General features: G+C 43.5%; 1 protein-coding gene across 2 annotated transcripts in view; it reads left to right on the forward strand.

Moving 5' to 3' along the window:
- The window catches only part of LOC115457306, a 58,352-nt gene that overhangs the window by 15,188 nt on the left and 17,420 nt on the right, over positions 1-25,744 (forward strand). Inside the window, exons 4-11 of one of the 2 annotated variants that reach the window (XM_030186730.1) lie at positions 350-414; positions 3,680-3,837; positions 6,798-6,916; positions 7,295-7,353; positions 10,931-11,067; positions 13,196-13,320; positions 14,067-14,125; positions 15,528-15,682. In XM_030186730.1, coding sequence (XP_030042590.1) covers positions 350-414; positions 3,680-3,837; positions 6,798-6,916; positions 7,295-7,353; positions 10,931-11,067; positions 13,196-13,320; positions 14,067-14,125; positions 15,528-15,682 — 877 coding nt within the window. Of the gene's footprint in view, positions 1-349; positions 415-3,679; positions 3,842-6,797; positions 6,917-7,294; positions 7,354-10,930; positions 11,068-13,195; positions 13,321-14,066; positions 14,126-15,527; positions 15,683-25,744 lie in introns of those variants that run through there. The other variant, XM_030186736.1, reaches the window with a different exon arrangement.

Here is a 25,744-nt window from a genome sequence, read left to right on the forward strand (position 1 = left end):
GGAAGCTTTCTCTAGGAAAGTAGGCTGCATAAAAAAAAAAAGTAAATAGCAACTATTAACCCAATGTCATGGCCACCCATTAGACAACTTATCAAACTCCCCCCCCCCCCCCCTCCCCACGCCACTTGTTTCACCTTCACTGCCCTGAATTCCTGGAATAGACTTGAATCAGTATGCCCTGCTCCCCCTAGCCATATTCAAATAGCCTAAGAATCTTTCTGAGATGCCTTTAATTACTTTTTTTTTGTAGTTGACAATCTAGCACTCTATCAGTACTGCCACGATCTCTTAGCACTTTGAGAATATTAATCTGTCCATTAACTTTGCTTCTAATCTCTTCTGTTTCCAGTTAAACAAAATCATTTTCTCAAGATATGGCAGGCGCTATCTCCAAACAAATGTGCTCCACTTCTTGTAAGTATTCTGCTAGCTCGTTGAAGTTCTAGCATGTGGTCACTAACTTTGGCTTCTCTATACTAAAAATACAATGACAGGTTAGTGACTAAAAAAACTATTAGCAGTTTGAAGATAACGTCTCAGAAGTGCTTAGTCTTTAACTTGGATATTCCTGCAGTAATATAAATTGCATTTACACTCACCTTAAGCAAAAAGAGGCCCAACACGACAGACTATAGATAAAAATATTGCTCTGTTTAACAAAAATGCTACACACAAGGCTTTGTCTCAATGTATATTCCAGCAAATGCATGACACTACTTCCTCCTTGTAAACACAATACATATGTGACTTTGTGGGAAGACATGACTAGTGTTAAAACCATAAACAGCCTTAAAGAGTTCACTTCCAGGTTAAGAAATCTAGATAACCGTATAATATCTCAATCTTGATTAGCTGATATTTCACATCATGGATCCAAGTCTCAACATTTTAGATCTGTGACCTTTGGTCATATTTTGCCAGAGATAATCACATAATTATCTGTGCATGAGCAACAGGAGGTCCCTAAAGTTTTGAACCAGGGTGCAGAGAGAGAAAGGTATACACCTCTTCCTTTTTTATTTAGATTTTGCTCACACCTTTTTCAGTAGTAGCTCAAGGTGAGTTACATTTATTTGTTGCATTTCTATCCCACATTTTCCCACCTATTTGCAGGCTCAATGTGGCTTACAATGTTCTGTTATGGCATTCGCCATTCCTGAGTAGAAGATAACAATTGGTGTTGCATAGAAAACATGAATGACATAATAGGATCAGGCAGAAATTCAGAATATAAGGTAAAGTGGTGATGTGTTACATTTACTGATCGTTGTGGTAAGCTTTGTTGAAGAGAGAGGTCTTCAGAGATTTACGAAAGTTAATTAGTTTGTAAATTGTTTTTAGGTTGTGTACATTCAGGTACACTGGATATTTCTGTCCCAGGAGGGCTCACAATCTAAGGTTGTACCTGAGGCAATAGAGGGTTAAGTGACTCCACTGCCTAAGATCACAAGGAGCAGCAGTGGGATTTGAACCGGCCACCTCTGGATTGCAAGACCGGTGCTCAAACCACTAGGCCACTCCACTTTAAAATCTAGGCTTTGTCCTAACTCTAAACTAAGGTGGCATAGCAATCTAATACACAAAACAATTAGATAATCTGTTGCTTAGGAGAGAAAAAAAATGTATGAAGTTTAAATTCTGAAGTCTCTGGCCATCCACTGTACCTTTTGTCCTTAGCAAATCCTTCAAAAGGAAACTTGATCTTTTGGTAAAACAAGGCCCCCCAAGTCCTATGAACTTCAGAATATTAGCACTGAGCTCTTCTGCAGCTTAGCAAATTCTAGCCATGATACTCTATTCCATTGGTGCAGAGAGGTGGGCAAACTTTAGCTAGAGGGCTGCATGAATGTCGGTGGTACCTCTAGCAGGCTGCAACACTATGTAATTTTAGAGTTGGAAATAACACAGTGCTCCATAGACTCTGTGACAAATACTGTACATCCTTGAACATAATAAACACTTTTGGCATGTGCTGGCTCCATTCACAAAATGGCAATCTCACTAGACTGGCAGTTGTTTACAGACAGCATGGGCAGGAGCTACTGGGGATCACTCGTGCCACTAGACCACGGGTAATATGTTAAGCCCTGGGGGGGGGGGGGGGCTCTTGAGAAGAAGTGTAAACTCTGCTTGTTAAGGATAGAGCAAGGGGAGCTCTGCTGTTTTTTTTTTTTGGGGGGGGGGGGGGGGGGGGGGATACTGAAATATTAAAACCTCTTCAGGTACATGGGCCAATGAGAACCTCCTTAGCATGTCATCTTGGTGTGAAGAGGTAGTATTAGCTACTGCACACCAGTGATGATAGAGGAAGTTAGTGGATCTCTGTCCACTGAAGAGCAAATCAGTGAGGGAGAGAAGAGGAAATGATAGTTACAGGCAGATGATAAAAGCCCCGCGCTGGTCCAAACAGCGCTGGAACAGCGCAGGGCGCTATTAGATCTATGATCAGAGATAATGCATGCAAATTTAAGCAGCGCAATTATCTCTGATTATGGGGTAGAAGTGCAGGAGAATTGTGCCTGAGCATGCGCTCAGCACAATCCTCCCACACTTGTTTGACAGGTCTGGGCTGGAGCCCAATGGAAAGAGAAGGATGCCCATCTTTAAATCGGAAGATGGACGTCCTCAACTGCCCTGTTGCAGGGATGGCCAAATTTCAAGGCGGTAGCAAACGCCGGTGCTAGTATGGCGCTAACAGCCTCTATCGCTGGTGTTTGCTTTTGATCATCTGCCTGTTAGTGCTTAAGATTTTTGCCTAGCTGGATCCAAATTAGAGGTGGCCGGGGGAGGGTGGGGAGGTGAAGAGGAAAGGACAGTCACATACCAGTGGGTTGCCTGTTGCCCAGCATGAGGATGCCTGCTCTCCTGACTCTGGATCATTAGTGAAGACCTCTATGCTGCTGAAATACTAGGGATCTGGTAGTTGTATCAGTTTGGCAAGGAGATGTACAGTTGTATCCAGCCTATGGCAGTGGTTTGGGTCTCAGCCCATGCTGGTCAATTTAAAAGGGCTATTGCCTCTACAGGCTAGGTCAAGTGATCTGTAATAGCTATGAGGTGGCGCGAGAAGCAAGAAATGTTAGGGTTTATTTCAAGTATATACAGTAAGCAAAAACTTGGCAGTTTTCAGTTTGAGTGGCTATTCTGTGTTTCACAGAAATTTTTTTCAGTATTTAAAATAGTAAAAACTCTGGTTAATGAAGGTTTCTGTGTATTTCCATAGACTTGGGGCTGCATTTGGCCCATGGGTGGCAGGTTGCCCACCCCTGCATTAGTGAAACCCATTGTACAGTAAGCTAGGTTCTGTGGCATGGGATTTGTATGTCCCTCACGTCAACTTTTTTTTTTTTTTGGGGGGGGGGGGGGGAACAAGTATTTTCTTTGAGGTGAGTTCACTCAAACACTAGCTTAATTTGTCCATCTCCTATCTTTTCGTGGGGTGGGGGGGGGGGGGGAAGAGTACCCTAGCGGTTAGTGCAGCAGGCCCTGATCCTGGAGAACTGGGTTCGATCACCACTGCAACTCCCTAACCCTCCATCGCCCAAGTACAAATAAGTACCTGTATATACTATGTAAACCACTTTGAATGTAATTACAAAAAAAAAGTCAGTCCATGAGTCCCATTCTCCTTCTCTTTCCCTCTCCCCCCCCCCCCCCCCCCCCCCCCCCACCCCTGCAGAAATGGCTCTGTGGTGGTTGAATGTGAGATCAAGTTCCGGCAGGATCTTCCAATACCCTCTAGCTCTGACATTATCCGCACAGTTGTCACTGAGGTGTACAAGAAAACAAGTGCCTTTTTCAACTGGTCAATAGATATTCATTCTCTGCAGTCAAAAAGTAAGTAACTAATCTGACAATTGAGGTGAAATAGAGTAATTTCTCTGTTTACTTGTGCTATAAATTTTATATAGAGAACTCCCCCCCCCCCCCCCCCCCAAAAAAAAAAAAAAAGCTCTTAAGGCAGTACCTCATTATAGCAAGGATTTTAGCTTTGCTAGGGTGTAGGTACTAGCCTCCAGTCTATGGAGCTCAAACCCTCAAATTACACACCCCCTTTCCCAAACTAGAAATTATGGGCCCAGTAGTCAGCCAGCTTGATCAACACTTAACATTAAACAGTACTACCCTTATTTTTAACTAGAACATGGCTGTTTTAAACAAATGCTAGCCTGTTATCTCAACAGAATGTAGCCTAGTGTAAAACTTAAAACCACAACAGTGAAATCTAAATGTTGGGCACAACAGTAAAGGGGTGGAAAGGACCCAAAATCAAATGATCATGCTGCCGGAACAAATGCAAAAAATTGATTTTTTTTTGCATTTGTTCCAGCAGCATGTTAAAAAGCTTGTCAAGATATCTAAATGTTCCATCAATTAATATATTACTGAACACCAATAGATTGACCCCTGAAGAAGGCTGCTCTAGCTGAAGCATGGACTGTGTTGGGTCTGAATAAAGGGTTCTTTCGGAGCATCTTACCCTTGTGTGGCTGACCATTTGATTTTTGGGTCCTTTCCACCCCTTTACTGTTCTGTTCCTGTGGAGAGTGTGAACCCCATTTGTCTTTATCTAAATGTTGGGCAACATTATCTAATATAATAAAACGCACCGTGAACGTTCTGTGAAGCCGGAAGCTTGAAGCCGGAAGTCTGAAGCCTGAAGCCTTGAAGCCGTGAAGCCATCTGACGTCACTCCCAGGCTGAGGCTGAAGGGTTCGGGGATTCGTGGTGTGAAGCCTTCAAGCCAGCCAGCCGTCTCTGCCCCGCCCTCGCGACAAAAAAAACAAATCCGGAAGCGAAACGTCAGGGAAGGAGGCGGCGCTCCCGACGTCTAGCCTTCCCTTCGCTGTGTTCCGCCTTCAAAACAAGGCGGAACACAGCGAAGGGAAAGCTAGACGTCGGGAGCGCCGCCTCCTTCCCTGACGCTTCGCTGCACGAACCGCCACGGAGGTAAAGTTAAAAAGAATTAAAAAAAAAAAAAAAAAGGGATGCATGGATGCGAGGGGGGGGCATGGATGCGAGGCATGGATGCGAAGGGGGGGGGGAGAAGAGGGCGGGCCAGGCTGGGACATGGGAGAGAGCGTAGCATGGATGCGAGGGGGGGGGGTCATGGAAGGGCGAGAGGGGACTTGCTGGAAAAGGATGAATGGAGGCGGCAGGGGACAGAGGAGCATGGATGGGTATGGATTAGGAGGGCAGAGCACAGGGAGAGAGGGGAATTACTGGAAATGGGTGAATGGAGGGGGCAGGGGACAGAGGAGCATGGATTACAGAGCAGGCCTCAGGCAGAGAGGGGAAATGCTGGATAGGGAAAAATGGAGGGGCCAGGTGACAGATGAGCATGGATGGACATGGATTGGAAGGGCAGGACTCAGGGAGAGGGGAATTGCTGGATAGGGATGAATGGAGGGGACAGATGGGCATGGATGGATATGGATTACAGAGCAGGCCTCAGGCAGAGAGGGGAGATGCTGGATAGAGAAAAATGGAGGGGCCAGTTGACAGAAGAGCATGGATGGGCATGGATTGGAAGGGCAGGACTCAGGGAGAGGGGAATTGCTGCATAGGGATGAATGGAGGGGACAGATGGGCATGGATGGATATGGATTGCAGGGCAGGCCTCAGGCAGAGAGGGGAAATGCTGGATAGGGAAAAATGGAGGGGCCAGGTGACAGAGGAGCATGGATGGGCATGGATTGGAAGGGCAGGACTCAGGGAGAGGGGAATTGCTGCATAGGGATTAATGGAGGGGACAGATGGGCATGGATGGATATGGATTGCAGGGCAGGCCTCAAGCAGAGAGGGGAAATGCTGGATAGGGATGAATGGAGGGGGCAGGTGACAGACAAACATGGATGGCCATGGATTGGGAGGGCAGGGCTCAGGGACAGAGGGGAATTGCTGGAAAAGGATGAATGGAGGGGGCAGGGGACAGATGGCCATGGATTGGAAGGGCACGGCTCACACTCTCTCTCTCATATACAATGTCTTTCTCACTCTCACACACTCTGTCTCACATTCACTCTCTATGTGCCACACAGTCACACACTCGCTTGGTCTCATACACTCACTCAAACAGAGAATCTGTGTCTCACACACACTCTCTCTCTCGCCCACACACACACACTCTCACTCACACTGTGTCTCACATACACACTTGCACACACTCTCATTCTCACACACACACTCTCTCACAAACACACTCACACCCAGACTCACGCTCTCTCTCACACAATCACACTTTCACTCCGACTCTCAAACAGTCACTCTCACATACACTCTCCCAAACATACACACTCAGAGGAAAACCTTGCTAGCGCCCGTTTCATTTGTGTCAGAAACGGGCCTTTTTTACTAGTAGGCATTATATTTGTGCCTCTTTAGAAGAAGTCTAACTGAGCACTAGATTTTGCCATATCTTTTGTCCATATGGCCTATTTTTTTTTCCTGCTTTGCTGTTTACATTTTTTTTTCACTCTGTGCCTGTTCAATTTTCTCCCTCTGTCCTTTTTCCCCTCTTTGCTCTCAGAGGATATTCAGTCTTGTAGCCATTGGGGAGGAGGGGGGCAGCTGGAGGCACACCGCTGATTTGTACTAAAGCAGTGTGAGGAGGGGAGTGACTTTCTGGAACTTTCTTTGGCAGGGCCTTGGCATCCCTGCCAGCAATGGTATAAGTGTGCTGGGAGGGGAGGAATATGGTGACCCCCCCCCCCCCTCATCCACCCCTGGGTGCCCCCAAAATTGGAGGGCTGGCTATACCTCTGATACTACTCATTTTTCTTTCTTTCTTTTGATAGACTACACCCTAAAGAACCTGGAGCCTGAGAGACTGTCTGTTTCCTTTTGCACTTTGAGAATGGGTTTTGTGGCTGCCTCTGACTTCTTGCAGCCTGCATTGAGCAGCTTGAAAGATGAGGTAAGTGGATGAAGAAACCTTTTCCTCATTCTACTGGCTTACATACAGGTATGCTGTATCAAAACATTTCATAAGCAGTCTAGTTGATATCTGAATTAAATTTGAATGATATCACATTATGATGATTTACTCTTGTAAAGCAAATGTAATACTCAGCCCTGTAAGGTAAGACTGAGGGGGCTTGTTGAAGTAGTTGCAGTACATGGATGAAATTCCATCCATCTGGGTTGTCTTCCAAGGATATGTAGGGGAAAGTAAGGTGTGGGATTGTGGAGTGAGCTGCATCTTGTGGTATATACGACATACTCCTGTGTGACTAGCAGCAAGAGAAATCTTGACCTCTCCAGTGAAATTTTCTCTGTCCTTTCTTGCTTACAGGTGACTCAAGCTCTGAGCAAAAAGTTTACTATCGGTCTCTTTCAGTTTGTGGAAGTAAGGTAAATGCTTTTTGGTAATGCTGCATTTTTTTATTTGGCTTTTTCTCACACCTTTCAGTAGTAGCTTAGGGTGAGTTGCATTCAGGTACAATATAACTTTGTACCTGAGGCAATGGAGGGTTAAGTGACTCGCCCAAGATCACAAGGAGTAGTGGCAGGATTTGAACCGGCCACCTCTGGATGTCAAGACTGGTAATCTAACCACTAGTCCTGTTGCTGTTTTGGGGTACATGCAAAGTGTTCAATGACTGGACATCCTTAGGGTCAAAAAGGGTACTATGTGGCAATATTTCAAATGAACATAAGTTGGCTCAGTGGTAGAAGTATGTATGGTTATACAGAAGACTGGGTTTGGTTCTCCTTAGGTTAGTTGGGACAGTATTCATCACTGTGGAACTGTACTTAGTGATGGTCCTTGCTGCCCAAGATTTGCATGGCCGGGATGTTATGCTTTCATATCGCTCCATGGTGCGACCGCACCTTGAATATTGTGTTCAATTCTGGTCACTGCATCTCAAAGATACAGTGAAATTTAGAAAAGGGTGACAAAAGATGATAAAAGGGGATGGGACGACTTACCTATGAGGAAAAGCTGAAGTCGGGCTCTTCAGCTTGGAGAAAAGACAGCTGAGGGGATATATGATACAGGTCTATAAAGTAGTGAAGTGGAACAGGTAGATGTGAATTGCTTGTTTAATACTAGGACTAGGGGGCATGCAATGAAGCCAGAAAGTAGTAAATTTTTAAAATGAATTGAGAGGTGTGGTAGCAGTGTTAGTCCACTTTTAAAGGCAATCAATAGAAATATAAAAATATTTCTATTGATTTACCTTTAAAATGAATTGGAATTTTTCTTCACGCAACATGTAATTAAACTCTGGAATTCGTTGCCAGAGAAAGTAGTAAAAGTAGTTAGGCTTTAAAAAAAAGGTTTGGATGACTTCCTAAAGGAAATTCAGTGGACTTGGGGAAAATCCACTGCTTATTTCTAGAATAAGCAGCATAAAATGTATACTGTTTCCTGGATTGGCCACAGTTGGAAACAGGATGCTAGGCTTGATGGATGTGCAGTATGTACTCCAGGCTCACCTCCCTCTACATAGTGCCTGGTATAGGAGAAGCTGGAACAGGAAGCAGAGCTGTATTACTGCCTGAGTAATGTTTACCAAGTCATTAGTGCCTTTAATGAAGGACAATCTGGATTTTGTCAGGGACACAACACTGAGACTGTCATTGCTAAGCTCCTTGGCAACATTCATTCTATATTTGATGGGGGGGAGGAGGGGGAATTGCCCTTTGTTGCCTTTAGATCTAGTAGTACCATTTGATCAATCACTCTCCTAGTTCAGTGATTTCAGGACGTTTTGTATTAGTCAAACCTTTGCCTAGATTGCCTCCTTTTCTGGCCCACAGGTCCTTTACAGTAGTCTTCAACTCTTGTGGGGTACCTCCAGGGCTCAGTGCTCACCCATTTTTGCTTTTCAACATCTTTCTGAGCCCACTTGCCCTGTTAATCCATAATTTGGGCCCTTCTTTATACTACTACGCTGGCATTCTCTTGATCTATTGCACTGGGGCTATCATCCTTGCAGTTAGCATTAGATTGGATCCCTGATCGGCTTACTGAAAATCATACTGTTTTTCAAAAGGCAATTGGTGTTGGATCACTGGTCACTTTCTTCACTTTTGCCCCAACTATATCGCTTTCTCTTCTTTGTGGTTCTGAAACTGGTCTCTTAATTTCAAATACCTTGAGATTGTGATTGATGGTAATTTTACTTTTGAACCTCATATTGTTGTCCTTGGCAATATTCTACTGCTCTTTCCTAGATCAGCCTTCTCAGGTTACTATCTTGCACTGGTGTTCTGCCCCCATGTTCACGGCGGCAGGGTGCATTATGTTAATATGAATATTTATATTCAATAGAATCTGTGTACAGATAGCACCGTGCACTAGGGTCCTCCCCTGCCTCCTGAGGGCTGTGTCCCAGTCTTCCTAGCATGCCTTTTTATCAGCAGCAGTTCCAGGGGCTGATCTCGCCTTAATCTACTGTGATTCCATCAGAATTCTTCACCAATATTCCCACACTTTCCCTTTGAGAATTACAGCTTCTCCTCTCAGCTGGGCTGCGGTTCTGGCCATTAACATGCCTCTGAGGTGGCTAGGTATGTTATCCGTTTGCAGAAGGCCAATCTTTCCAAGCAACTGAACTCGGTTGATTCTTTGTTTGCTCTGATTGCTACATGTCTGCTGGTAAAAGTTTGTACTTGGGAATGGTTTAGCTGGCTGTTAAAGCTTTGTAACCTCACCTAGCCTAGAACAGCACAGCTGGTTATTTTGCGACTTGATTGCAATGTTGCCTACACTAATTCTCATGCCCTTCTACACGGGCTTCAATATGTTCAGAACATGGCCATCAGAATTCTATTTCAAGATTGATCAGTGTTCCTCTTTTATACACCACTAGTTACCTGTTGCCTTTAGAATAAAGTTCAAAATTCTCACTTTTTTTAACACAAGGTTCTTCATTCCAGCACGTATGCACTTTCCCAGTATCTTCTGGTCACCTCAAATCAACCTGTTCCTTTTCACCATTCCTCTGGCATTCCCTTCCAAAATTCATTTTATCCTAAATTTTTAAGAACAGATCTCTAGACCCATCTGTTTTCTACAGCCTTTGATACATGGCCTAGAATATTCCTAGGATAAGGGTGGTGGTTTAAAATTGACCTAGATTCAAGTGTCAAACATTTTTCACTACATTCTCCTAGTGCATATTGTAGTTCCTTTCTCCTTTTTATTCCTACTGTTTTAACTATTATACATCACTTTGCCATTGTCCACAAAAAGCAATGAACTAATAAAGCACGTAATGTATAGCATGTTGATCTGGTAGCACACTTAATCAAGGCCTGAGTTTGGGGCACGGCTTGTAGTCATTGGGTAGTCCTGTATGTTATGCAATGCATAGGTAAACCCTACATGATGCCTGGGGCACAGTGGTGTGCTGGAGCAGGCTCTCACAGGCTCGCGAGAGCCGTTAAGAATTTTGGGAGCCGGTTGTTAAAGTAGGCCTCCCATGGCTACTTTTAACAACTGACTCCAAAAATATGGGCTTGGGGCCCCCTCCTGAATTCTCTTTTACTTTGCTGGCAGTGATGCTGGCCCCACCAGCCAAGTAAATAGACTGCTGCTGCTCCCTGCTCCTTGTTTCTGACTCTGAGCATCAGGCTGGGACTTTTTATGCAAGCGCAAGAAGGTTCCATCATGCTGCTTAGAGCCAGAAACAAGCAGCAGGGAATGGTGGCAGTCCATTTATTGGCTGGTGGGGCTCGGCAAAGGTATGCCTAGCGTGCCTGCACAAGGGAGGGGAGAGAGAGGCATGTATTCCCCCGCCTCCCCCCCCCCCAATTTTTTTTTTCAGGGCCGGCTATGCCCAGAGAGAGAGCCCGTTGTTAAAAATTTACCAGCACGCCCCTGCTGGGGCAGCACTATACTGTGGTCTATACCTCCATGGCTTGTAACTACTTTTGATCCATGATGATCTGTGCATTGACCTAAATCTCATTTCTGCAGAAATATCAAAGGAGACCTTCTCATTCAAGGGGACCTTTACATTGACACCCAAATCCATGCTGATGTCCACCAAATCTTGCAGTTGTTGAAGCACCTCGTCAACCAATCAGTAGATCTGACATCTCTCTCAGTGGATGGTCAGTATTTGTGGCTAAACATTTAAACCTTTTGCCTGAAGGGCAACTTAAGATTACAAGGAAGAGACTTGGTGAGGAATGCTCCCTCTTATTCTTTATGGTGCTGCGGTTCCCAATTCAGAAAAGAGCACACTAAATGAAGAGGTATGCTTTTGCTTACTGTCCCTGCACTGGAATCTTGCCAGATCAGGAACTGCAGAAACTATTTGTGAACTTTCAATTTAATGTACAAGAATAAAACACCTTGTATACTTTTTTTTTTTTTTTAATCTAGTCCGTTAAGGCTGGATACAGCTTTGGCAGGCATAATGCCCTCTTCCCAGTTTGTTTCGGGTTTACTATCCTGCTCAGCTTGGGCAGCTTATGGGCTAAAATGGGATGTATAATCAGACAAGACACAGGAAAGAATGGAACTAAAATATTGATGGGATAGGAAGGGGGGGACAACAAAATAGGGTTACATCTGTATAGTCATGACCTGGGCTCATGAGAGATGCCAATGACAGAAAAGAGAGGGTCTCTGCTTTGTGCTTGACATTTCTTCCCCTAGCATAATTTTGCAGTGGAAGTTGTTGTCACAGATTTGCTTTTAGTAGGTCATTCTGATCTGTCGTGCAAATAACATTTTGATAACATGTATGTCAACTTATACCTGAATGAGTTCTGCCCATTACTATTTACTTAAAAACTACCTCAGTCCATTGAGGTACAACATACAAATGTGTGTACAAAAACACAAATTTATCCAATTCAAACCAAATACTGAATAATGTTTTGAAGTCTTGAACTGCTTAGGTAGCAGACTCTGACCTTGGGAGGAAGGTGCCACAAAAGCATGCTTCTAGTGCATACTAGTTTGGGATTGGCTAGCGGGTCTACTGGTATAAAAATCACAGGAAGAATCATTTTATGCTATGTACCATGAGCTCCAAAAGCCAATCTTGAAATTAAGAAGCAATATTCAATAGGAAGCCAGTCTCATTCAAAATGAGGCATCCACACTCTGATTGTAAGCCACATTGAGCCTGCAAATGCAATAAATAAAATAAATATAACCTGTACAGGGGGAATTCTGAGCTAACAAAGTATGAGGTACTTCTAAGAAGACTACACTAAGAACTCTCAGCAACAAAGGCAAAAGCCATTGTAATTAGGCTGTCCCTATACTGATGCCTAATATTTGGTTGCTTTAAGATGGCCTGAACTCAAATGATATATTTTAAGTACATCATTCCTAGGTCCTGGCCCTGAGCAGATGAGGGTGGCAGGTCTTCTAGGGAAGGATTTATATTGAATTTTACTGACTATGCAACCCTACTGGTGTCTAACAAAACTTATACTTGACAATGAGACCACTTGAGTACTACATCATCAAAGGTCACCTAACATAAAGGGATATAAAAATCAGCACAAATGCATGGACACCCAATTGCCCAGTCTGCCAACCCCCAGCACCTACAGACTACGATGTGCATATGTGAAGAGAAATTGCCAAGGCTGTCATTTTTTTGGATACCGCATTTTCTTAGTGAAATAAGAAGACTAGCAGAATTTGAGGGCTGAAGAACAGGAGTACAGTTTTTATGGTCCAGTTCAAGATGGAAATTGTTCAGCAAAAGACCCTGCATGGAAACCTAATAAAATTCCTGGAAGTTACAAATGAAATGAAATGGAAACTCTTCAAACAATAGAGGAGCAATGTTGCTGCAACACTGACCAGTTTCCTAAGAACAATATACTGGAAATGGGCTGATATGGGCCAGGATCTGATGGATGTTAATTTTCTTGGATAAATTGCTGACCTGTTTTTCAGGGCTTTAGGAAAGAGCTTCTTAAGGCATAGGTAGATCACGGAATTGTCCATGTACCAAGTATGCAGCTCTTGGTCAAGTACTAATGGTAAGTTTTTTGGGGGTTTTTTAAACTTGCAAGAATCCTGGTCATGTAAGATTAGATCTTGTAAAAGTAGATACTGGTAACAGATCATAGTTAATTCCAAGGCAAGAAGCTATTCTGTTACACGTTGTTGCTTACTAAAGTTTATAAACATGTAATCCCTGAAAAAAATTACAAACTTTTTTTTATACAAGAAACAGATTTTCCTTTAAACACACACTTTCCATTTTAGGTGTCCTGTTGGACCTGCAAGTTTTTCCCATCACCTTCAGAGTCACAAATAGAAAGTTTGACATACAGCTGCTGGACCACTTGTCTAAAGAGTTCCAGAACCTCACCAGGGATCTTTCTGCTGCTGTGAGTATCCAGAAATTCATTGCAATGAGAAATGGGTGTTGATCTTAATGCAGTTGAATGGCCATGTTTTATGGTGTCTGACCTACAGTAAGGTGGTGTTTTTTTTGTGTTACTTTTGTAAACCCTCTTGCAGAACTCCTCTGGTAGTATTGTACATGAGCACTACATTGGCCTGAGTAAGAACACAAGTTTTGTCTTGGGTTTAATACAAGTAGTGACTTCAGGAATTTAATAATACGTTTCCTGCTTTGAATGGGAGAAGCAGAATATCCTTGATGGGGGAGGGGTATGTAGCATGCTCAATTACCACAAAAAGGGGAAATGGATAGAATAAAAATGGGTCTTCTGATCTTGTTCAGACTTTAGTGTTGGCTGAAACATTCTTGATGTATTGTTGCATCCTATCTTTTACACAAAGATGAGGGAATGGAAAGAAGGGAGACTCCTTTTGTCACGGGGGCTTTTTTAAGGGCAAGTATCTTTAGTGTGTAATTTCTAGCCCCACACTTGTATCCTAATTTATTGTGGTGGTTTGCACAAAACCTAGATGAATCTAATCAACATACAGTTGTGTATCACAGGGACAATGGTATACAAACGAAGCCATTTATACAAATTTTTTTTTTAGAGCTGTAAAAAGCTTGCAGTATATATTTTATAGTACACTGGGGGGGGGGGGAGGGGGGAATGAGGGAGAGCTTTCCTGTGCATTTGTCATTGTAAGGCACTTTATTTCTTCTTTCCAGGTTTTGCATGCTCTCGGGAAAAACGACAATCTCTTGCAAGTAGTGATTCGAGATGTTCTGTGAGTATTATACTGGGATACTCCTAGGTCAAACCTTCCTAGCAGCCTTGTTCTACTGCAGAGCTCTTATTACAAGACCAGTGAGCTGTAAGGGATTCTTGCGTTCTAATGGCATAGTCATTGGTCCATGCAGAAGCCTCCCACTCTTCAGCTGCATGGGCCAATGAGATCTTCCTTAGCATATCAAAGTGAATAGATGGTATCTGCTGCTGTACCATCAGTGTACAAGTGGATCTGGGAACAGCAGTAGGTCGGAGGGAGGAGATAGGTACCATACACTGCTGTGGTGCTGAGTTGCTGCCTAGTGGGGTTCAGAGGCTGCTGGGGGGGGGGGGGGGAGAGACAATCACCACAACATGCCAATCTGTATGGTTTGTCCATTACCCATTGGGGGGGGGGGGGGATTTCTGCTGGGGAGTAGCAAAATCAGTTTGGGCAGAAGTTGTATAAAGGCAGCAATCAATGTTTAAATTGGCCTGTATTTGGCTTGTATCCAGCCTATGGCAGCAATTTGGGTCTCAGCCCATGCTGTAACGCTTATTTGATAGGGTACTGTCACTACAGGCTAGGTCAAGTGATCTGTAATAGCTATTGGGATTTATTCCCCTACGTGTGCGATGGTTTCATTATGCAATGGGGAGCGCTTTACCTCAGAGTCCCATTTTGCGCACACACACACACACCCCAATTTGACCTTAATTAGGTTGTCATCTGTGCAGGACTGTTAATCTGGAGTTTAGGTGACAATTTGACCACCCCTGTCTAGTGTATTGGTTACTTTGTTTTGTTTCCTACCTATCCCTCCCCTCTCATAATAGGAACTGCTCTATAACATTATGTTGGCCACATTGTCCTGATAACTTTCAGTACTACTTAAGCTGCCTCCATAAGTTACCTTGGTCTCTTCACTTGCATATCAATTGATGGGACAGCACTCTTTTTTTTTTTTTTTTTTTTTTTTTTTTTTTTTTTTTAATCCAGATATTTCCCTTCCCAAAAGAGCTTGGTCAGATAAATGGGTAACTTCACATTGAGCTTGGATTTGGAAAGGTCATAACTGAAGTCACATTCTACATTTTTTCCTTTGTTTTAATTGTGTGAGCATCTTAGGACTTGTGTGGGTGTGAAACACCACCCTAAAAGGAAAACTTATAGTGATAACAGAAAAGCCAGACTGGGTGGCTCTTGCCAGATCAAGCCTGACTTTTTTTTTGTTTTGCCGTTGTACAGGAAAAATGTGAAGATGGCCATCTCCTCTTCTGAGGAACTCAATGCTCAATGTATCCATGCTATCCTGATTAGCCTTAGTATACAAAGCTACACTTCTTACTGAATCTATTGCAATCCTTGCCCAGGCTTTCCAAAACCCTCTAATACTAAAAGCATGGCATCCTGTCTTTAGGAGTGGATTTGTACTCTGTCGAGGGGACCTGATATTCCAGAAACCAGCACCAGCTAGTCAAGACATTCTACAAACTCTCATCAGCAAAATTGGTTCTGATAAAGTCCTGGCTGGGTCAGCTTTCAAGGTGGATCCATTCTCTCTAACTGTTGGAGGTAAGGACTTGTAACTGAACAGGCATGTATGGTACTACATATCTAGGATGGTAGGGAAAGCATGTAGCTCAGTTGGGTAATACAATACACTAGTCCCAAATTGTGTAATGGGATTAGATGATGAAATTAGGATCAAAAACTAATAGCTACATTACAAGATAAATTCAATTCTTTTAAAGGGTAAAGAAATCTATCATCAAAGTAGAGGTCTCCTTTTTAAAAAAAAAAAAAAAGACTAATCGCTAGAATTGCAGTGGATGAATGTGCTTTCAGAATAGCAAAGCATCTTCTCAGCACTTAATATAAATAGGCATATAGGGTGAGACCAGTGGTACATCTAGCCTAGTATCCTTCTTCAAACGGTGTCCAATTCAGGTTACAAGTAGCTAACGATCCCAAATAGCAAGATTCATGCTACTGATACCAGGGACAAGTACTGGCTTCTCCATGTTTATCTCGATAGAGTATGGACTTTCCTCCAGAAACTTGTCAATTTTTTTTAACCCAGATACTATCCTCGCCTCATTTCTCCAGATGAATTTCTGAAATATGGATTGCAGTGCCATCTTCTCCTTCCTATGTACCCAATAAGCAAAGCTTGGAGGGAATAAAGCAACTTAGGGATCACTATCTTCACAAGCGCCACTGAACCCATGAAGGACAATGGGAGGTTGTTCATTTCAAGCAGTTTTAATTTTTTTTCTATAATAGGAATGTTAAACATTGGTACATCACCATGGGGGGGGTTTCAGGAATATTCCCAAGTAGTTCAAGCTGTGGGCAATGGACCTAATAGAAAATCTCTGGTGCCAGCACTCAATTCCACCCTTCAGTAGGACATCTGACTTACCATAGTTGGACCTGAAAACATACCAAATTGGACTAATCAAAATCTTTCCAGGTTCTGAGGCACAGTATACATAAAGAAGCATGTCATCATAAACATACTCAGTTGGGTTTTATCTGTTGGCTTCCTGTATTCACACTGCCAGGGGTTCCAGAGCTAAAAAAAAAAGAGCAAGGGGGACTTAGGACATCTGTCTGGTTCCCCCTCAGCAAGTCAAGAGGTGGAGATGATAATCCTACAAAATTCCCTGGCCAAATTTTATCCAAAACCCAGAAAAAATGAGGCCAGAGCAGATTAATGACTTCTTTTCTATATCAAGACTAGTGATATCTGCCTGATTGCCCTTTTCTCATGTGGGACCATCGTAACAGTGCCCAAATTCATGGAGGCATATCGCTCGGGGACAAATCCCACCTGATTTGCATGTATAACTAGTGGGAGATAATTGAGCCGGCAGCTAGGACTGCTGCCAATAGCTTAATATCTTGGTGGGTATATAGGAACCCAGCTGTTCAGGATCCTTTCCAGGATTAGGAAAAAGGATGACACAAGCAAAATTGGCCTCTGTGTAACCTGGTCTCCCAACAGCCTGTTACATGTTCCCTCAAATAAGGCGTTGCTAAATTGCTAAGGATTTTGTAATACTTCCAAGTCCAACCCATCGGGCCCAGGTGCCTTAGTCAATTTGAGATGTTTAATGGCTACTTGAAGCTCTGAGGTTATGGGCCTACCCAAATTTTACACTTGAGAATTGCTAAAATTGTGGAAGCTGCAATCCACCAAAGAAAACAGTCTAGCAGCCTCATCCACAGTCCCTTGACACTATAATTTTTCATAAAATAGGACAAACTGGGAAATATGAGAAATACTACTACTACTTAGCATTTTTATAGCACTACTAGGGTTACGCCGCGCTGTACAAGTTAAAACATGGGGAAGGACAGTCCCTGCTCAAGAGAGCTTACAATCTAAAGGTAACACAGGCCTGGTACCCTGCGCATCTTGACTCGTTTATAATTTTTCATAAAAATTGGACAGCCTGCGCAGCATAATTTGGTTTTATGGTGGTATCGCCAAATTGGCCAGGAGTCTCTTGGTCTTGTCGCACCAGATGTGTAAATTGTACCTCTGATAGTAAAGATTCTGTTTAGCTCTTTGCTGCAATATGGCATCAATTCTTGTTTGGAGGAAGGGTCTAGACATGCACCTGCCACAAATCTTGATGCTCCTTGGAGCAATTTCTCCTCCCAAGCTCTTTAAACAGGCCTGATGAGATATATGACCCCCAAGTACAGCCTTGGAAGCCTCCTAATAAACAGGGCCCATATCTAGAGAATTAGCATCATATTCCTACCATTTCACCCTAAGATGTGTGAAAATTGGGGTCTTGATATAAGGAAGGGGGAAGGTTCCAAACTAAATCCCGGTCCTTATGCAAAAAAACGTAGCATAACTATCACCTGGTGTATGATCAGATAACTGTAGGCTCATCAATGGTCACCTTGTTCACATTTGAAAGCACATGCTGGGTGAACAAGAGGTAATTGTGCATAGACATGAGCATGAAAATAAGTGACTTCGCTCTATAGGATGCAGAGCATGCCACACATCCAAAACCCCAAGCTGTTGAGTAAGAATTTACCTCCCCTCCCTTCCCCTGTAATCTTTCTAGAGTTTTGGGAGGCTTGCAGCCCACCAAAGAGTTAGCCACTATGTTGAAATCCATACAATAAAGTGCATAATATGGGTAACTAGCCAATTGGGCAACTAAATCAGAAAAACCTGTGACCTGTAGATTTTGGGTACATAAAGCATAATATTTGCCCCCACAGTTCTCATAAAAGTGTAGCAAACAACTCCTCCTTATCCTGGAGCATCTTATGGATTTGAAAGGGGAGTTGCCTATGGATAAAAATAGCAACTCCCTCTGGCCATCACTGAAAGGAGTAATGCACCTCCCCACCCAGCTTCTTTTCAACTTCTCATGCATAGGCGGTCGGTGGCCCAACTGTTTGGGGAGGCTAAAGGGGGTGGGGTTAGGGGTGGGGCCAGGGGTGGAGCTTAAATCCATAATTGATAACAGATAAGTCACAATACCTCTTCCTCCTCTTCCTCACAACAACAAAGCAATTTAGCAATAAAAGACTCAAACCAATGGACTGCATTAGGGGCGCTTAGTCCATTTAGTTATTTTTTTTTAAACAAGAGATCTGCATGAAATAAAATGTAGAGCCGCTTAGACCAGCTGCGTGCTGCAGCCTGCAACATTCATGCCACCCACCCCTCAAACGCAGCCAAGCAGCTCTCGAAAGTTTCCTCCGATTTCCGATCGACAGCCCTTAGCCCTCCTCTCTCTCCGTTCACCCCCCCCCCCCTCCCCCCGGCGCGTGTTTAACTGTTTTAGTTTAGTGGCAACGGCAATGATGAAAAAAAGCACTGCTGGCTCGCCTCCAGTCCAGCTTCTCCCTTCCCTTCTCTCGGAAGCTCAGCTGAGGGAGGGAAGGATCGGACATCGGAGGAAACTTTCGAGAGCTGCTTGGCTGCAGTGCCAGGCAGCCCTGCGTTTGGGGGGTGGGCAGCAGCAAGGGGAAGGTCATGGTTGGGCTGAGGAGGCTTAGCCTCCCCAAGCCTCTTATATGGGACCACTACCATGAGGTGCATTTCCTATAAGCTTCTCCATCCTTTCACAACACAGCCAAAACTTTGGTTGGTTTATTTATTTATTTATTGCATTTGTATCCCACATTTTCCCACCTTTTTGCGGGCTCAGTGTGGCTTACAATATATGAATGATGGAAGTACAATTTGTTACAACTTGGTTATGGATTACATTGTGAAGAGTTATGCGAGACAATCAAAGTATTGTTGCAGAATATAACAATGGATCAAAGCTTTGAAACATTGGAAGGAGACAGCAGGAAGCTAGAAGGGCATTGTGTGGTATACATATATCTGTGGATAAAGGTATGGGTGAAGTTAGATTACGGGGGTGAGAGTTCAGAAATGGATGTATTGAGCATTAGTGAACAGTGAGTGTGGACTTTGTGTTTTGGTTCTTTCCGTAAATTTTATCAAAAAGATGGGTTTTTAATAGTTTGCGGAAGGAGGCTTGCTCGTAGATCATTCTCAGGTTGCGCGGCAGTGTGTTCCAGAACTGCGTGCTCATGTGAGAAAAGGTTGATGCGTGTAGCGTCTTGTATTTTACGCCCTTGCAATTAGGGAAGTGGAGGTTGAGGTGAAGTTAGATTACGGGGGTGAGAGTTCAGAAATGGATGTATTGAGCATTAGTGAACAGTGAGTGTGGACTTTGTGTTTTGGTTCTTTCCGTAAATTTTATCAAAAAGATGGGTTTTTAATAGTTTGCGGAAGGAGGCTTGCTTGTAGATCATTCTCAGGTTGCGCGGCAGTGTGTTCCAGAACTGCGTGCTCATGTGAGAAAAGGTTGATGCGTGTAGCGTCTTGTATTTTACGCCCTTGCAATTAGGGAAGTGGAAGTTGAGGAAGGTTCGGGATGATCTTCTAGCGTTTCTGGGTGGTAAGTCTATTAACTCAGACGTGTAGGCTGGAGCTTCGCCGTGAATGATTTTGTGGATTAATGTGCATACTTTAAAAGTAATGCGTTCCTTGAGTGGAAGCAGTGTAGTTTCTCTCGTAAGGGTTTTGCACTTTCATATTTTGGTTTTCCAAAGATGAGTCTGGCTGCTGTGTTCTGGGCTGTTTGAAGTTTCTTCAGTATTTGCTCTTTGCAACCTGCGTACAGTGAGTTGCAGTAATCCAAATGACTGAGTACGAGGGATTGCACTAGGCTACGAAAGACTGATCTTGGGAAGAATGGTCTTATTCTTTTCAGTTTCCACATGCAGTAGAACATCTTTTTGGATGTATTGTTTGCATGAGTTTCGAGTGTTAAGTGGCGGTCGATAGTGACTCCAAGGATTTTTAGCGTTTCTGAGATTGGAAGGTTTAGTTTTGGTGTGTTTATAGTGGTAAATTCATTCGTGTTGTATTGGGAGGTGAGTATCAGGCATTGAGTTTTTTCTGCATTTAATTTCAGACGAAATGCATCTGCCCATGTGTTCATGATGTGTAGACTTTGATTTCGTTGTGGATTTCTTTGATGTCTTGTTTGAAAGGGATGTATATTGTTACATCATCGGCATATATATATGGATTGAGGTTGTGGTTCTCTTAAGAGGTAAGTTAAACCCATCAACATCCAAAGTTGAATAGCAGACTCTGTCCAAGAAGCCCCCCCCCCCCCCAAGCCAGAAAACATTACAGCCACTCCAGCCCACAAAAAACAAACCACACAGCCCACAGTACCCACATCAATTGCAATACCCCTGTCTCCACCCCTTCCAGTTCCCCCACCTGGTCCCAAACAATATTGAAATTCACTAAATCAAACCATAATGGGTTCTCCTTCCCCCCCCCCCCCCCCAAATCCCCAAGCTTCAGTTTCTAATATACACAACTACAAACTGTAATAATGCAGACCACAAAATCCAAAGCAAATAAAAAATAAAAAAAAAACCTCTGGCAATGTCCTCCACCAAGCTGCCACAAGGAGAGAGGACAAACCATGTCAGGCAGGCTAATCAAGCATCAGGTGAGCAAGGCAGGAACAGTGCCCATCAAGACTCCTCTGGGTAGATGTAACAGCACAATCCTATGGTGAGAAGCAGAAAGGAGTCCCACTGGTAGACCTCACACATAGGATCACATAGTTCCAGCACAATGTGTCACTGCCAGATAAGGGCCCCAATTTGTAGGCCCTGAAAGTACCTTCCAAACGGACTATATTGTCCCATCTGCCAACATTGGAGTTTACGGGATTCCAGTCCTCTCCCAAGGCAACCACTAAGTGGTATACAAGTCAGGCGTTGGCAAGCGTTCTAATACAGAAGCCTCGGATCTTGTGGGTTCTCAAATTGCAGAGCCAAATCGAAGGGACACCTTAAGTTCTCACTTATAATCCATGCAGTATGGCACCATAGCTTTCCTCACAGTCACATTCTTCAAACAGTAAGATGGGGGGGGGGGGGGGGGGGGGTTGTGTGTGTGTTTGCACTTTTTGTAAGTTAGAGATTGAAGCTCTTTTTTTTTTTTTTTTTTTTCACATTTCAGTTCCTTTTCAGCATAGCTTTAAAAGCCAGACAATAACAGGTCTCCTGCAGTGGTCCTCTACCTGGCACCAACACACGCGGTGTGTGCTCTCGATGAGGAAAGTGTGATGGTTTTTAGGCAACCTTGGCACACTAGGCAGCCAAGACCCAACCAGTCACAAAATTCTCTTGGGTTTTTTTTTTTTTTTTTTTGTGGTCTGAGACCCACTAGTCACAGACTTTCTGTGATTGCAGGAGAAAGTGGAGTATAATGCGCCATTCTAACTCCTGGAGCCAGTCTGTTTGGGCCTCCAGCTGTATGATGCGCTCCTTGACCTGCACGACTCACTGATTATGGGAGTCAAATCCATCCTTGATTTCATGGGTGGCAGATCAAACACTGCAACTTCTAGTGTAACCACTGGGTTGACAGTGGTGGTCACTGCTGTTGCCATCTTTGATTTTTCTTGCAAGAGGGGTATTGGAGGTTTTTAAGATTTTGCTCGGCATAACCCAGGAGCACCACCTGTGCAAAGGCTGTCTGAGGGAGTAACAGCCCAATATTGGAGATTTAATTCCAGAAAAGTACCCTGGATCCCTTTTTAAAAATAAGCATTACATTGGTCAATCTCCAATTTATCTTGTACTTCAGGTGATGGGTTACAGATCATCAACAGCAGATCTGCAATTTCATATTTGAGTCGTACACTTGCTGAGGGGCAACTTTCTCTACCTCTCCCAGGTGGAGACTTGCTCAAGAAAATAACTTGCACAACCCGTTGTCAACTTCAACAGTGTGCTTTATTTCTCTTCATCAATTAGTAATCTGGAGCAGAAATAAGCAGAGATTAGAAGTAAGAGCTAGGAAAAAGCTCTGCTCCCAAGCCAACTCCTGCCAACCCTATGTGTGCGTGTTCCCTTATTGATTTCTCTAACCCACCTCCTTCCCCCCCCCCCCACCCCCATGTTCCTTTCTGACACACAGACCAATGTATCTGCAGCTGTCCCATTTCCTGATTTTTGTTGTGCTCAGCTAACAGCATCCTGATTCTGTTGTAATGAACTTCCTCTTAGTAGTTTTAAGGCAAACTAAGATATGCTATATAAGAATGTACATTTCTATCCTAGACTGGTCACTCAGTATGCTTAGTTATTTGTATGTATCAGGGTCCTACATAGAAGAGCTTAAAACTCAATCACTACTACAGGATGCGCAATCCCATTGCCTCTACCAGCAGCTGCCATGTAAATTGTACATGTTACCTAAGATTTGTTAACTTGCCTCTAGAAACTGTTTGCACTGACTCCTATCTGGTTCTTATTTGTTGGTCTGGCCTACCCTTTCTGATAATTTTCAGTACCATGGGGTGTATACATCCAGTCCAGGTTGTTGATTTGGCTCAATACATCTTCCAGGTTTACTGAGATTTTTTTTTCAGTTCCTCTCTATCATCCTTGAAAACATCTCTGGTACAGATCCTACATCTTCAGTAAGACTGAGGCAAATAATTCTCTCTGCTATAGCCCTGTCCTTCCTGAGTGCCCATTTTTACTCCTTAATCTATCCTGCAGATTCCCTTGCAGGCTTTCTGCTCCTGATATACATGAAAGTTATTACTAGGAGTTTGCCTTCAAGGCAATCTTCTTTGTGTTTTCTTTTGGCCTTTATCAATGCTTTTTGCACCTAACTTACCAGTGCTTATGTTGGTTCCTGAACCAGGAAGACTACATATGGAACAAGGACTGAAAGATGCTGTGAAGAATGAGAAAAAAAGCAAATGAGCTAAACACTTCTGTGTACACAAAAGAAAATCCTGGAGAAGAACCATGATTGGCATAGGTACATATGAGGATGGAGTAGATACAGCACCAATTACAGAAAGAAAGCATTTATGAACCACTTAAAAATGAAGGTGGACAAAGTCATGGGACTGGACAGGATCCATACCAGGATATTGAGGGAGCTCAGAGAGGTTCTGGCAAGGTTTTCTTTTTCTTTGTTAAATCCTTGGAGACAGGGATGTTCCTTGGGATTGGAGAAGAGCAGATGTGGTGTCAGAGAAGGAACTGCAGGCCGGTAAGCCTCACGTCAGTTATTGGAAAAGTAATGGAAGTGATGCTGAAGGAAAGGATAGTGAATTTCCTGGAATCCAACAAGACCTGAGACATGATTTTATCAAAGGTAAATCGTGCCAAATGAATCTAATTATGAGTTACCAGCCTTTGACATGGTTCCTCACAAACTTGACAGGCTGAAGTTAGGACCCAAAGTGGTGAATTGGATTAGGAACTGGTTGACTGACGCCAGAGGGTGATGGTTAATGGAATTCACTTGAGGAAGGAAAGGTGAATAATGGAGTGCCTCAAGGACTGGTGCTGGGTCCGATTCTGTTCAATAATTTGCAAGCAACATTGCTGAAGGTTTAGGAGGTAAGGTCTGCCTTTTTGTGGATAATACCAAGATTTGGTATTTGTAACAGTGGACACTCAGAGGGAGTGGAAAACATGAAAGGATCTGCAGAAGTTAGAATGGTCTAATGTTTGGCAATTAAAATTCAATGCAAAGAAGTGTAAAGTGATGCACTTAGGGAGTAGAAATCCAAGGGAGACATATGTGCTAGGCAGCGAGAGGCTGATATGCACAGACAGGGAGAGAGATCTTGCGGTGATATCTGAGGATCTGAAGGCAATGACAGTGTGATAAGGCAGTGGCTGTAGCCAGAAAGATGCTAGTCTGAATAGAGGTGTAACAAACAGAAGAAAGGTGTTGATGCCTCTGCACAAGTCATTGGTGAGGCCCCACCTGGACTATTGTGTTCAGTTTTAGAGGCTGTATCTTTCAAAAGATGTAAAGACTTGAAGTCCAAAGGAAGGTAACAAAATTATGGGGCTTGTGCCAAAGGACACTGAAGAGACTGGAAGACCTGAATATTTATACCTGAGGAGGGTTAGGGGAGATGATACAGATGTTTAAATACTTGAACAGTATTAATATAGAAACATTTTCCAGCGAAGGGGGAAGTGGTAAATCTAGAGGACATGAATTGAGGTTACAAAGTGGTACACTTGTAATGTCGGAAAACTTTTTCATGGAGAGGGTAGTGGATGCCTGGATTGATCTCTCAAAGAAAGTGGTGGGGAAAAAAATAACTGTTGGGAATTCAAAAAGGCATGGGATGAACAGAAGAACTCTAATTGAATGATTAAAAACTTAAAGGGTTGCATATGTGTTGTATAACCCGGTCCTCCTGTCCCAGGTTAGAGGAGGGGCTTGAAAGGCCAGTAGTCGTTTACTTAGGTCCAGGTCCTGTCAGCTCACTCACACCCTACTAAGCCACTCCTGTCTCTTCACAGAGCAAGTATCCACATTCACTCCACACGCTGGTTCACTGCAAGTGATGTCACTCAGCTCGGCATCCAATGGTCTCCCTTCAGTGGTTGGGTCACACTAATATTTAGGAGTATACTGAATCTACCACTTCCACATAATGCAATCAAATGGATTGGCCCACAGTCTATTCTTTGTACTGACTTAGTGTCCCTGCATAGCAGGTCCCTCTTAATCCACTGCATAGGTTAGATCAGGAGTCATTCTGCAGTAGGTCTCGTCCTTGCCCTGATCTCTCTGGGGATCTACCAAGCACATAACTCATCCTTGGCCCTGATCTGTCTCTGGGGATCTACTAAGCATATTACTGCCAGAGGCACATATGGGTAAGCCAGACTTCACAGGTTCCAGACCAGTTCTTTAAATACCGGTCTACTCGGCTAACCTTGGAGTTTGGTACTTGCTGCTCTTCCTGTCCAGTAGATGCTGTCCTTCAAATCTTCAAGCACTGCGCCTCCTAACCAGCACCCCTTTTAAAGATTCTGTGGTCGGCCTTGCGAGTCCACATCAGCTGGAATTTTTAGTCCAGAGCATTCTCTCCACCTCTGGACTAGTTACCACCCATTCCACAGCTAGGTTAATGGGAATCTCAACTCGTTGTCAGACACAGATAGTGGCAGGTATTGGCAACCCCATTTCTTGATCTTTCTTTCTTTCAGGATTGTCCACATAGTGCTGGCTTTTCTGTGTTGCAGGAACTCTGCCAGGCGAGAGGACACTTC

The sequence above is a fragment of the Microcaecilia unicolor genome, chromosome 1, assembly GCF_901765095.1.
Source record: "Microcaecilia unicolor chromosome 1, aMicUni1.1, whole genome shotgun sequence".
NCBI classification, from domain to species: domain Eukaryota; kingdom Metazoa; phylum Chordata; class Amphibia; order Gymnophiona; family Siphonopidae; genus Microcaecilia; species Microcaecilia unicolor.